Source organism: Clupea harengus, chromosome 5 (genome assembly GCF_900700415.2).
Source record: "Clupea harengus chromosome 5, Ch_v2.0.2, whole genome shotgun sequence".
NCBI lineage: Eukaryota > Metazoa > Chordata > Actinopteri > Clupeiformes > Clupeidae > Clupea > Clupea harengus.
The window spans coordinates 10,897,446-10,909,945 of record NC_045156.1 but is presented as its reverse complement, the minus strand read 5'-3'; the positions used below and the strand labels follow the sequence as shown (position 1 = coordinate 10,909,945).

General features: G+C 46.5%; 1 protein-coding gene across 1 annotated transcript in view; it reads left to right on the top strand.

Annotated features, from left to right (window-relative positions):
- Positions 1-12,500, top strand: part of megf6b (multiple EGF-like-domains 6b) — a 138,013-nt gene that overhangs the window by 97,472 nt on the left and 28,041 nt on the right. Inside the window, 2 exon segments of the mRNA XM_042707716.1 lie at positions 154-276; positions 12,393-12,500. The exon segment at positions 12,393-12,500 is cut by the window's right edge and continues 15 nt beyond it. Of these exon segments, the coding sequence (XP_042563650.1) occupies positions 154-276; positions 12,393-12,500 (231 nt within the window).

Here is a 12,500-nt window from a genome sequence, read left to right as displayed (position 1 = left end):
CCTTAATCTCGTGCTTCATCTGTTTGTTTTGAACCCCTGGGGTAGAAGTATTATCCAAGTTAAATAGAATTTATATTTCTCTGGGTATTTGTTTGATTCTGTACACCCAATCTGTGCTGTGCTGATTGGCCATCCATTGCTTTCCCCTGGCAGACGTGAACGAATGTGAGGAGACCAACGGGGGCTGTGAGGCGCTCTGCTGCAACACCATCGGCAGCTTCTACTGCAAGTGCCCTGCCGGACAGGAGCTCCAGGACGACGGGAAGACCTGCAGGGGTGAGTGCTGCCCCCTGGGGGCTGTGACAGGTCTGACACGCGCATTTCACCCTCTTGGACCCTGCCTGTGCAGTGGAATAGTCACTTTACGGGATCAATGCGAAGGGACAGTCGCTCATTGCCTCTGTAGAGGTCCATTGACCCACCTGGTATACAGTATGCACAGGTACATTGACCCACCTGGTATACAGTTTGCACAGGTATATTGACCCACCTGGTATACAGTATGCACAGGTACATTGACCCACCTGGTATACAGTATGCACAGGTATATTGACCCACCTGGTATACAGTATGCACAGGTATATTGACCCACCTGGTATACAGTATGCACAGGTACATTCACACTCACATGGAGACACATGACCTAACCAGTGCAGTGCACCCAACCAACCATTCACTCACACCCACGGCCTTAATGGAAGTACACTTCATCCCATTGCCTTTGTAAAGGTCTATTTCTTCTCATGGCCTGTCCAAGGGTACATTCAAGTCTGCTTAAGGCTTTTGTAAGAGGGCCTTCTGAAATAAGACAAGTTCACCAGTGCTTCATACATATGCTTTATGGAAACCATTCTGTATCGAACCGTAACCTTTTGAAATACACTATGAATAACATCACACACAATGTTTGTCTATGTACGCAGTTGGCAGTGGCAGTTGGCTACCTTTGTTACCTTCCTCTGTTCTTTTGTTACTGGAGCTGGAGCTGGAGCTGGAGCTGAGCCTTGGGTCACCCATAACACTCTCCCCACAGTACATTAGACCCCCTGAAATCTTCCCTAAAATATCTCACCACAGTCCATAAGACATCCTCCATTTGCCCTGCAACACTCTAACCACAGTTCAGAAGACACCCCAGAGCGCTCACCACACGCCCCTCTCCCCGCAGCCCTCTCTCTCCCCCAGCCTTGATGCCGCGTCGCTGCTTCTGGTTAGTGATATTTATGCCCCTCTGGCTGGTTGCGCTGCAACCGTGCTGTTGTGAGATGTAAACGCACAGTTGCATGTGAGATGAGCGGGCACACAGGGCTTTGATGTCATTGATTTCCTACCCACTTGCATTCATTTTTCATGGAAAAACAAACAAAAAAACACATTTCTTTTATCCACACTCTGTGGTTAAGTGATGAAATGTGTGTCTGGCGAGTATTACCATCTTATTTATGTAGCCAATCAACTAGTGGCCTTTGATGATCAGATAGTTGGGTCTTGTAGGCAACAGCTTACTCCGGCCCGGTTCTGGCCCACTTATGGGCCTGTTCTGGGCCTGTTCTGGGCCTGTTCCGGTGAACATGTTAGTAGCTCATGGGGTTGCTATCCAGGACATGACGTAACGGTCTGTCTTTCTGGCTGTTTTGAACTCATCTCCCTGGTAATGAGACCTGAAATTACCTTAATCTGGCTGTGTTTAAATAAGAGAACTGCCTGTGTGAGGTAGTCTGTGTAGTTGCGTGTGTGTGTATGTGTGTGTGTGTGTGCGTGCCTGCGTACGTGTGTGTGTGTGTGTGTGTCGGTCTGTCTGTGTTTGTGTGTGTGTTCATGTCTGTGTGTGTCTGTACACCTGTATCTCTGTGTGAAGTTAACTGATTTTAATGTAAATACTTTGTGAGAATAAGTTACCAGCCAACTGCTGCAGACTGCAGCTGCACACGCTGTGGGACTGCACTCCTGGTCTCCTGGTCTCCTGGTTTGGGTGTAATGAGCTTTGAGCTCTCATCATATTTCTCAACCAACTTCAACCCACACACATGCCAGCTGCAGGGGAGACCTGGCTCGGCTGGTTAATATGAAACAAATGAAATTTAGAAGCACGTCTGTGTCAACAGAATCCCTGTGCTAGACCACACACACACACACACACACACACACACACACACACACACACACACACACACACACACACAAACACACACACACACACACACACACACACACACACACACACACACACACACACACACACCATAGGCCTGGCGGGGTTGATGCCAACCGTATGGAGCTTTTGGTGTCTAAGCCCATTCAGCAAAAATCTCGATTTGCATTCTCGAGAAATCTAATTTATTTTTTACGATTATTATATCAGTGGCAGGAACATTATCACATTATTGTCTGTTTAAAGGCTGGGTTACACTACCTGATTATACTCCCCATTTTAGCCCTGAAGTACAATCTGGCCCCGTCGGATTAATTTACTCTTTCTGTCATTACATCAAATTGTGTTTGGGGAAGATCAGTGACCTTCAGTGATTTTAAGGTCAACAAACCTGTTGTAATCTCATGAAAGTTGTTATTTGCTATGAGAGACATTTGTATTATTTTTTGTACAGATACTTTAGCTCTGTTTTATGTTAAGGTAAGTTGAATTCCTACCAAGAAGCCTGAAGAGAAAAGAGAAAGTCTAACTGTTTTGGCCGCCCTTCTGTGTCCTTCTCTGTTTTTATTTTGCCGCTGGTAAAGCGAGACCCACAAACTCAGCACTGTTGTTATAAAACACATGACCATGTCACAAACGGGAACCTTTTAACATTAACAACTTCTCCAGTCTGGCCTGAGAACACCTACCCGCCCATCTCTCAGCAACCAATAAGCCCATGCTTATCTACCCCATCATGCTCTAGTGAACTGCAACAAAGCGGTAATGGAAACATCCCTCTACTCGTTTTAAGTCAGGTAACGGCGCGTGCCATCTGTTTGTGCAGCTCGGTAAGGAAGCAGTGTGGTCTGAAGGACGCTGTTCTAAGCATCGGCACCAAGCACTTTTGTTGTTGTCATCTTCTTCTCTGGAAGAAGAACAGAAGAAGAAGAAAAAAGAAAATAGCCTTGAAAACAAAGAGCCCAGTGCCGATGTGTGTTTGAGGTTGGAGCTCTGTGGTGATGCCTGCTGGGGCGATGAGTGGGGCCTATCATTATCGGTTATGCTCAGCTGGATAATGGGAAGCTGTTGACTCTGAAACGCTGCTGGTGCGGGTCCGGCGCGGATGCGGCCCAGATCCGACTGGGTCTGGCAGCGGTTTGTCAGCTCTGTGCCAGCTCAAGGCGAGGGCCCTCTCCGGTTCAACTGCTTTGAGCACCGACGCCAGCACAGTGTTGGGATGCAGGGCTGGTAATGGTGTTTCCAAGGCTATCCACCTCCTCTCTGTGCTCCTGTCCGCAGGGCTTGGGGTGTCTGCAGCGGCAGCTGGCAGGCCCCTGATTGGGTCGTCAGTGGGTAGTCACAGGGGCTACTTCTAAGCTCCACACTCAAAATGGCTGCCAAACAGGGGTCAATCTAGGCCCCCTGAAGCAGTGTCTGCGCTCTCTTTAATGAAAAGCAGTGTGACTCACTCTTCCACACAGAACCGTACTGTTCATCCACAGCGTCGTGACTGGCTCTGCCACGGGTGACAGAAAGAGTTTTGCGGTTTATTCGCTGAACAGTGTTTTATTTAGCGAAATGTCACCTTTGATTTGCTGAAATATTAAAGCGGCCGGTGAGCTTTGGTCTTTCGGTGTTTTCTTCTGTTTATTTAGGGCAGTATCATTTTTCACGGCGGTTGCGCCTTGTCAGCCTGAGGAAATTTCACTAAAAACTATTAAATCCTACCTAGGGTCTTGGATTTGAGTCGTCACAACAAGAAGCTGCCTAAACCTGCTGAATTCCTGTAGGGGTGAAAGTGTGAGCCAACATGGTAGAAAAACATGTCAAAGATTAAATATTATATTTACCTTAGAAATGTGTATTTTGAATGTGCACATCCATTGAATAGTTTTTTTTCTTGTGCTAATTGAAGCTTGACACCTCAGAATGAGTTCAAAACCTCCCAAGGAGTTATTTTGAGCCTGTGAGGATTTATGCCAGGATGCCTCTGGATTTTTTTTGTGTTTGTGTCTTGCTTACCTTTCGGCTTACTGTGTGCTGATTCGACCTAATTTACCCCGCTATTAAAGTGAATCCTTACCTGGCACTACCCGTTGTCTTTTACTCGTGCCAGTAGTATCAGTGCCCACCAGGACCGCCCATGCCAGGAGTTATGGAATTGAGCTGTCAGCAAGACCACTGGCCAGGGTTAGAGCTGCATTGCAGTGGCCATGGTTACTGAGAGAGCGTGTTTCACATTGCAGTATCTCGGTCATTTCAGTATGGCCGTTACAAAATGATGCTTTTGGGAAACCACAGGTAGGGCCGAGTTGGGTTTGGTTGGGTCGTAGTTAACCCATCTAGGGGCAACAGTGATTGTTATCTCAGTTCTCTCGTCTCTCTCCGTTCTCTCTGTGTTCTCTGTTCTCTCTCTCTCTCTTCTCTCTGTTCTCTATCTGTTTTCTCTCTTCTTCTTCTCTCTCTCTCTCTCTCTCTGTTAGTGTCTGGAAAGTGTCTGGCCCTGCAATCCTCTCCTCAGCTGTCTGAGTGGCCGATAGGCAGCTCTTTTAGAGCCCAGGGCCGTCAGCCCGTCAGGCCCCTCAGACTGTAAATGCCCCCCTGGGTACTGCCAGCCTATCAGCCCCAGAGGACTGAGGACTGTCTGCGATGGCTGGCTATATGAAGCGCTCTTTTGAAGTGGCAACATCATATGCAGTCTCGGCCTTTAAAGTACTTCAATGTAGTGTAGATATCTTTATATATATATGATCCAAATGCACTGGGCCAATGGTGGCCTTATCACAAAGGAAGGCTAGAAATTGTTGGGTTTATCGTGAGCAGGATATGGGAGAGCGGTTTGGGCTAGAGTCTGCTGCCTCTGGGGGGAAGGGCGTCCAAAGCACACAAGTTCCCTCTCAAACCTGTCTGAGGCGTGTGATTAAATGACTCAAATTATCTGCAGATAAACCAATGGAATCCCTTTTCACTACAATTTCTGTTTGTTGCCAACTGAGCCGGTCACGTCCTTCAGGCCCAAGAGAGCCTGACCTTTAAAATGCATTTCTGCCGATGCGAGCTGATTTCAGCACTGAAACGAGTTTGGCCTGAGAAGAAAGAGTGGCGTACACATCTTCACAGTGTTTCTCTCCGTGATTCATGCCCTTCTTCTGATGTTTTGATTTAAGGACGGATAAAACTGTACTCCAGGAATTTATGCTGAAGTTGTGAGAAATCCACAGACATTTTGATGCTGATTCATCTGCTTGTATAATTTAAAGACATATATATACCACCTTTAATATGTGCTATTAAATCTTCACCTTTATAACTCTCTTATAAACCTCACCCACCACGGGCACTCGTTTCATTGACAGGCAACTGGCAATGAGCAAAGTCCACTGCACATGAGCTTAAGCTAATTTAATACTTTGGCAAAATCGTTTTGCTAATCTAATACCATGCTCAATATCCTACGCGCAAACATGGCTGGGTCAGCACAATGCTCCGACATGCCACGCAATAACGTTAGTTCATGTGCGACGGACTTCACTCGTTGTTCGTTGCTTTGCTCGTTTGACCATCAATGAATTCAGGACTTGCTTGACTGAAGCGATGTTAAGTAAAGTGGTTAAGAGAATGGGAGCTTGAATTCTTGGTACGCTGGAGGAGAAAAAGAGGAGGGAGGAGAGGAGAGGAGAGGAGAGATGGAGAGAGGGAGGGAGTGGGTTGTCTGAGCTGGACTTGAGAGAGCACATGGAGGAGGTCTTTGAGAAAGTGAGAGGGAGAGATAGAAAGGCCAGAGAGAAAAATACATAAAAAAAAGATAGAGAAAGAAAAGGGGGCAAGACTTTAAATATAGAGCTGAACCTGATGAGAGAGAGAGAGAGAGAGAGAGAGAAAGGAATGGGTGGAAAATGAATAATTAAGGGCTGAGGTTTGTCTCTGGGTAGGACTCCAGTGAGCCATCTACTTCCTCAGTTTGGGGTTTTCAATTCTGCCAGCTAGTTTTCTGCTACAAACCATTCTTTTATTGAGAAGCCTGAAGTTGAATCTGTGCAGCAGATCTGCAAGAAACGCTGCTCTCTGTCCCTGTAATTACTCAACCATGGCACTGCAGAGCAGGCAGAACATTCTGCTGCTTCTGTTCTGGGCTCATGTTGGCATATCACATGGTGCCTTTTACTCTCATCACTGGTACCCAGAAGAAACTACAACTGCTACAACTGCCTTCCTAGATATAACGCTACAACATGGATACCTGAGCCCAGGTGAGTAGTAGTCTACAGCATCATGTGCATCTGTCTTAAATGATTATAATTCATCAGTGTGTGTTTGGACGTGTCCTTCTAGTAAATAATGAGGGGTGAAGCTACAAAGTTACTAAGCTACTTAGGTAAGTGATGGGCGTATTATGTTATCATGTTCACTTGAATCACTTATTCTGTATTTCCCAATTACTTCCCAAAATGTCCACTTATTATTCCACATTCCTGGTCTAGATGAATAATTTCCTGTAAGTGAGAGTGTGAGTGATCAGGAGCTGTGTGTCTTTGCAAAAACTCTAGAGATGCTGGGCAATTCTGTAGTGTCCCACGTCATGTAGTATAAATAGTGGATGTGCAAGACTGCTTATCATATATACTTCAGCTTCACAACTCGGTGTGCGTTTACTGATTTGTATACATGAGGACAAGGTTTATTTCTTAATTTGGTTCTAATAGGAACCTCTGTTTTGTTCTTCCAGCCACATTTCCTGAATCAATTGAATTGATTTGAATGAAGTGAGTTTTAACCTCATGTGAGCTGTTTTAATCAGCCCCGGAACCACTGGTGCTGAGTCCAACAGCTACTGTGTGTGTGTTGTGTGTGTGTGTGTGTGTGTGTGGTGACACTTAGGCTTAGAGTCAGACCAGAGCCTGGCAACTGTGCCATCTTCAGTCAGCTCATATCTAACCAGGGGCAGCTGTGGCTTCGTGGTTTCTATGAGTGGAGGAAGAGAGAGAGAGAGAGAGGGAGAGACAGAGAGAGAGAGAGAGAGAGAAACAGAGAGAAAGAGAGAGAGAGAGAGACCCAGATTTGGAGCAGTTTGGGGAAATACTAAAGAAAACAAACGGGCGACGCTGGGATGGAAAGTGAGCTCGGCTCGGCTCCTGCAGTCTGCCAACCTTCCTCCTGGACGAGAGACCGCTTCTGGCAGCAGGAGCCTGCAAGTGTGAGTGTGAGTGTGAGTGTGTTGTGTGTGTGTGTGTGTGTGTGTGTTTACAGTATGTATAGTATGTATGTATCTATCTATGTATGTATGTATGTTTGTATGTATGTATGTTGTATGTGTGTATTTATGTTTGCATGTATGTGAGCTTTGTCACTACAGTTTGTGTTGTTTGTGTGCTTGTGATTGCACACTCGCATTTCACACAGATGAACCACAAATCTGTTTTAAGTTATACATAGGAAAAAAGATGTTAAATTCTATGATGAAGAATCTATTGGGGACTTCCCACAGTGGCCAAACCTGTCACTGTCACATGCAAGGAATCATACCCAACCCTATTACACAACAGGGTGCACTACAACACTCATACTTACACTTAACAACAACAAAGAATGCCTTTGGGAGCGTTTCACTGAGGTGGTCAAGCGGGCACCTTCTCTCTGTCTGTGTTTCACTGAGGTGGTCAAGCGGCGGTCTTCCTCTGTCGGTGTTTCACTGAGGTGGTCCAAGTGGGCGTCTTCCTCTGGTGTCCAGACCCCCCTCTTCATGGTCACGACAGGTTAGGACACATGTCAATATCAGGGACAACAGCAGATACACCTCCATACTCACCGACAGGTTAGGACACATGTCAATATCAGGGACAACAGCAGATACACCTCCCATACTCACGACAGTTAGGACACATGTCAATACAGGGACAACAAGCAGATACACCTCCATACTCACGACAGTTAGGACACATGTCAATACCGGACAACAGCAGATACACCTCCATACTCACGACAGGTTAGGACACATGTCCAATACCAGGACAACAACAAGATACACCTCCATACTCACGACAGTTAGGACACATGTCAATACCAGGGACAACAGCAGATACACCTCCATACTCACGACAGTTAGGACACATGTCAATACCAGGGGACAACAGCAGATACCCCTCAAGATACACCTTGAAAAGGTTTCAACATGCATATCTCAGTGTCTGAATGATGCACTGCCTAATTATCTAAACATCAATCTCATTCTACTATGGCATGGCATGGGTTTCTTCATGTAATACAGGTTCATTCACACGTCCCCAAGTAGTCTGTGAGCACCTCAGCCATAACCACTGGCTCACTTTTATAGCAGCCTCAGAAAGCTCCGTTGAGTGTCCTCGAAAACCAAAATTTCAACAGAAAGCGTTGTGGTTGATTTTTGATTTTGCTGCAAAGCGTCTAACACCTATTCTCCACTGGTCTTGTGTGTGCTTGCCAACCTTGCTTCTGCTACCAGTTTCTGGCAATAGTTTTTGCATAAACCATTTGCAAAATATATGATAATATATTTCTATAAGATATATTCTGGTATCCACTACAGAGGGGCTGACCTGAATAAGAGAATGAGAAAGCCAGAGATAGATAAATAGTGCGGGAGAGCGGTGTGATTGCCTTTTTCTGAGAAAGGTAAATGTCCACTGCCTCGTTGGTGTTTTTTGTGTGTAAATGGATATTGGGGTTGCCACTCGCAGCTCCTAATTGTTGTAATAGATCTGGCTGTAAAAGGTTGTCTGAGTGGTATAGACGGGGGTATGTGCCCGCTGCTGTTCCTCTTGGAGAGCCAGTGATTTACATTGGCACAGGAGGCCGGGCAGACTCTGGCCTCTGTTTGAAGAAAAATACGACAAGAAAAACAAGAGTCTGGTGACAAATTGGTTATTTTAGGAACGCTTCCCCTCCCCTGCAGTCTGAGAGACGTCTAACAGTGAGATACTGATGTGTTGGTGTGTCCCTCACACACACCAGTGTTGGTGTGTCCCTCACACACACCAGCGGGCTACGGAGAGGCTGAGGAATAAGCTGTGAGCTGAGTCCGTCAGTTACTTTCATTTGAGCTTTAAATCTGAGGTGATTGTGAGTGTTGCTGCTCTCCCTCTTTAAGAGTTTATAACTTCTTGGGAACATTATTATGGTTGCAATTTTTTGTTTAAAAACAAAGTCCCACTGAATAAAAACATCTGCTAAATGGCAACCATAACTGTAATATCGGAAATCTGGATATATGGCTTCATTCTAGATTTTTCTGAAATTCTAGAATGGAATGGAATACCAATGGAATGGAAAATTCTAATGTCAGCGGCAGTGTTGACCACCATTTGAGAGTCACCACTGTCACTCATACGCTGCTTGCATGACCGTCAAATGAATGGAGAATGGAATAAATGGAATGGAGATTGTGCTCAGTGTTGCTCTGGCTCTGGTTGAGGTTTGCTGTTTTGGCACCGTGAGCGGAGCAGGGAAAACAGGCCTGATCGAGACGGACTCGTCGGGTCAGGATCAGAAGGGGACACACGGCAGCATGACATCACAGTGACATCTGAAACACGAGATCGGTGGGGAAAAATCTGTTCACCTTGGCTGGTGCCAGAAATGTGGTCATGAAGCAACCACTCACTTCAGTGCTGTTATTCAGTAGGTTTGTTTGCGGTTTTGTATGTTAATATCTATTTTGTATGTTAATATAAGGGTTGTTAACTAATGAATCATAGTTGACACCAGTAAACGTCTTAATGTACTTCAAAACTTCAAAACGGTAATCTTGTGATGTCTTTTTCCGTATTTTTCTGAATGTAACTTCCGATGCCTGATCAGGTCACAGGGTTAGTCAGTGTTCCTGCGGGCTGCAGTCATGAGGCCACGCACTCCTGTGCTAAATGTCCATAACTTCACCTGATTGCTTTTTCTCGGGGGACTGGCCGTTCCCTTTCCCCTGAGAAGGACTGCCGGAGTACATGTGGTGCTATCTCCGCTCACGGATGCCTCAAATAGCCCACATTCTTGGCCTCTGAAGAAAAGCCTTTGAACCTGGGCTTTACAGGCCGATCACAGAGACCCATAACTCACTCATTTGGCTCCTGGCTGAAGGGCTGCCCTCAGAGAAGCACCCAGACCTCCCTCTCTCCTCCGTTCCACTTCAGCAACCCCTCTCTCTTTCCCTTTATTTTCCTCTGTTTCCCGCTCTTACTTTGTCTCTTTCTTTTTCTTTATCTCTTTCTTTTTCTTTATCTCTTTCTGTATCTGTATTTCTCCTTCTGTCTCTCCCTCTGCCTCCCCTCTTTCTACATCTCTCTCTTTCCCATTTTCTACATCTCTCTATATACCAATATAAAGGGTGAATCCAGAGGCTCCCCCCCCGCTCCTTTCCTCCGGTCTTTCTTGGTCCAGAGGGTTCCAGTCTCTGACGCCTCTGCAGCCTCTCCAGGGCCCCTGCTGATCTCTGTGGCTCTCGGTCCAGAGGGTTCCAGAGGGTTCCAGAGGGTTCCAGTCTCTGATACCTTGGCACCGTCTCCAGGGCCCCTGTGACTCTGTCCAGAGGCAGGAAGCAGCAGGATGAGACCGTCGCTCTCAGGAACCTGGGAATGCACAGCGTCACCAAGGGCCTTTGGAAAAGGCAGATGGATTTGTAGAATTACTTTTAGTGGGGAAAAGGAAGGTCGAGTCAAGATTTGAATTTTATGAGTTGTGTGTGTGTACAGCATAGAGAGAAATTCAGATAGTGTGTTTTTTTCCCCTGTGTGTGTTTGCAATTGTGTGTGTGTGACTGTAAAATTAAGTGTGAAATATGAGTGTGTGTGTGTGTGTGTATGTGTGTGTAAGAGCCTTTCCAGTCTTTTCCAGGTCGCTCATTCACTTTTGCTGGTCACTCATCCGTTCCCAGCTCTCCTATTAGTCTCCCACTGTGCTGCTTTTTCATTTAATTTCAGTCCTCCTAATAAAGTACCGTCACTACCCACAAGCCTCTGCTCTCCAGTGCCAGCCCCTGCCGTCTGCCCACGCAAATAGCTGAGGCTGCAGATTCTTCAGTGCCATTCTGAGCGGGCCACCAGACCCAAGCATGTGTCATCAGAACCCATCGTGCCTCTTTTGAAACCCACTTTAATTTCCAGACCGGTTATTGAGTGACCATTGGCCTGAGGGCAATAGTAATATTGAGAGCTGGCGTGTCGAGTGTATATTTTTACAGGGGCCATAAACTTCGTTTCCCAGCATCCTCTGGGAGCCCTTGAGGGGTTCCTGTTGTGCTAGGTCCCAGGGACAGGGGGGGGGGGGCAGGGGGGGTCGATGTCTCATTGGGTTTTATTGCAGCGAAAGACCCGCTTAACACGGCATGGCAGCGTAGTCTCTGATCTCTGTGGGAGGCAACAGTCAACGCCATAAAATAATCAGCTCTTTTCTGACCCTTCAATGAGCCGTGACCACTGATCAGCGTCATGCTAGGTGAAATGTAGTTCTCCCGAGCGCTGTGAGTGCTGTAAGTCAACTGGTGGCAGACGTTAGCGGCGATAACTGTGCAAGCAGCGCTAAGGTCACGGGTTCAATTCCCATGGAGAAGGAATGACTGCTCACGTGTTTGCCTACGTGTTTATAGTTGCAGTCTACAGTAACTCAGTCTAGAAGGACACAGCTGAAAGAAGAGGAGGTGAAAATATAGATGACTACTGTATTTTCCTCTGTTCTAATCCGTGTGTGGTGGGGGGGAGGGGGCTGTTTGATTTCAGATAAACACAGACATTGAAAGTGTCCCCAAAAGATGTGTTTGTGGGATGTAAAACTGTACCCCCCCCCCCCCCCCACACACACACACACACAAAGACACACACATACACACGCACACAAACAGACACACACTAACAAACAAAGACACACACACAAACACACGCACATACACACACACCCACACACAAAGACACACACACACAAATTATATTATTGTTGCTGATTGGCATTGTCCTCACATTTCTGCCCTCCCCCAGACGCAGTGTGTCTTTGGTCCTGTCATGTCCCTCCTGACAAGAATGAACACTATTTGCTATTTACTCTGGAGTTTTACAAACTCACACACACACACACACACACACACACACACACACACACACACACACACTCTTCTTCGCTCACTCTTTTCTCTCTGGGTCACTCATGAAATGCGGACAGCACCATGTTAAGGACAACATACATACATGAGACGAAAGCCCAGGCATCTCTTTTGAGTGTGTTTTTCTCTGTTCTCCGGCAGATGTTGACGAGTGCCAGGTCCATAACGGGGGCTGCCAGCACAGATGTGTCAACACCAGAGGCTCCTATCACTGCGAGTGCAACCCGGGGTTCCGACATCACGTGGACG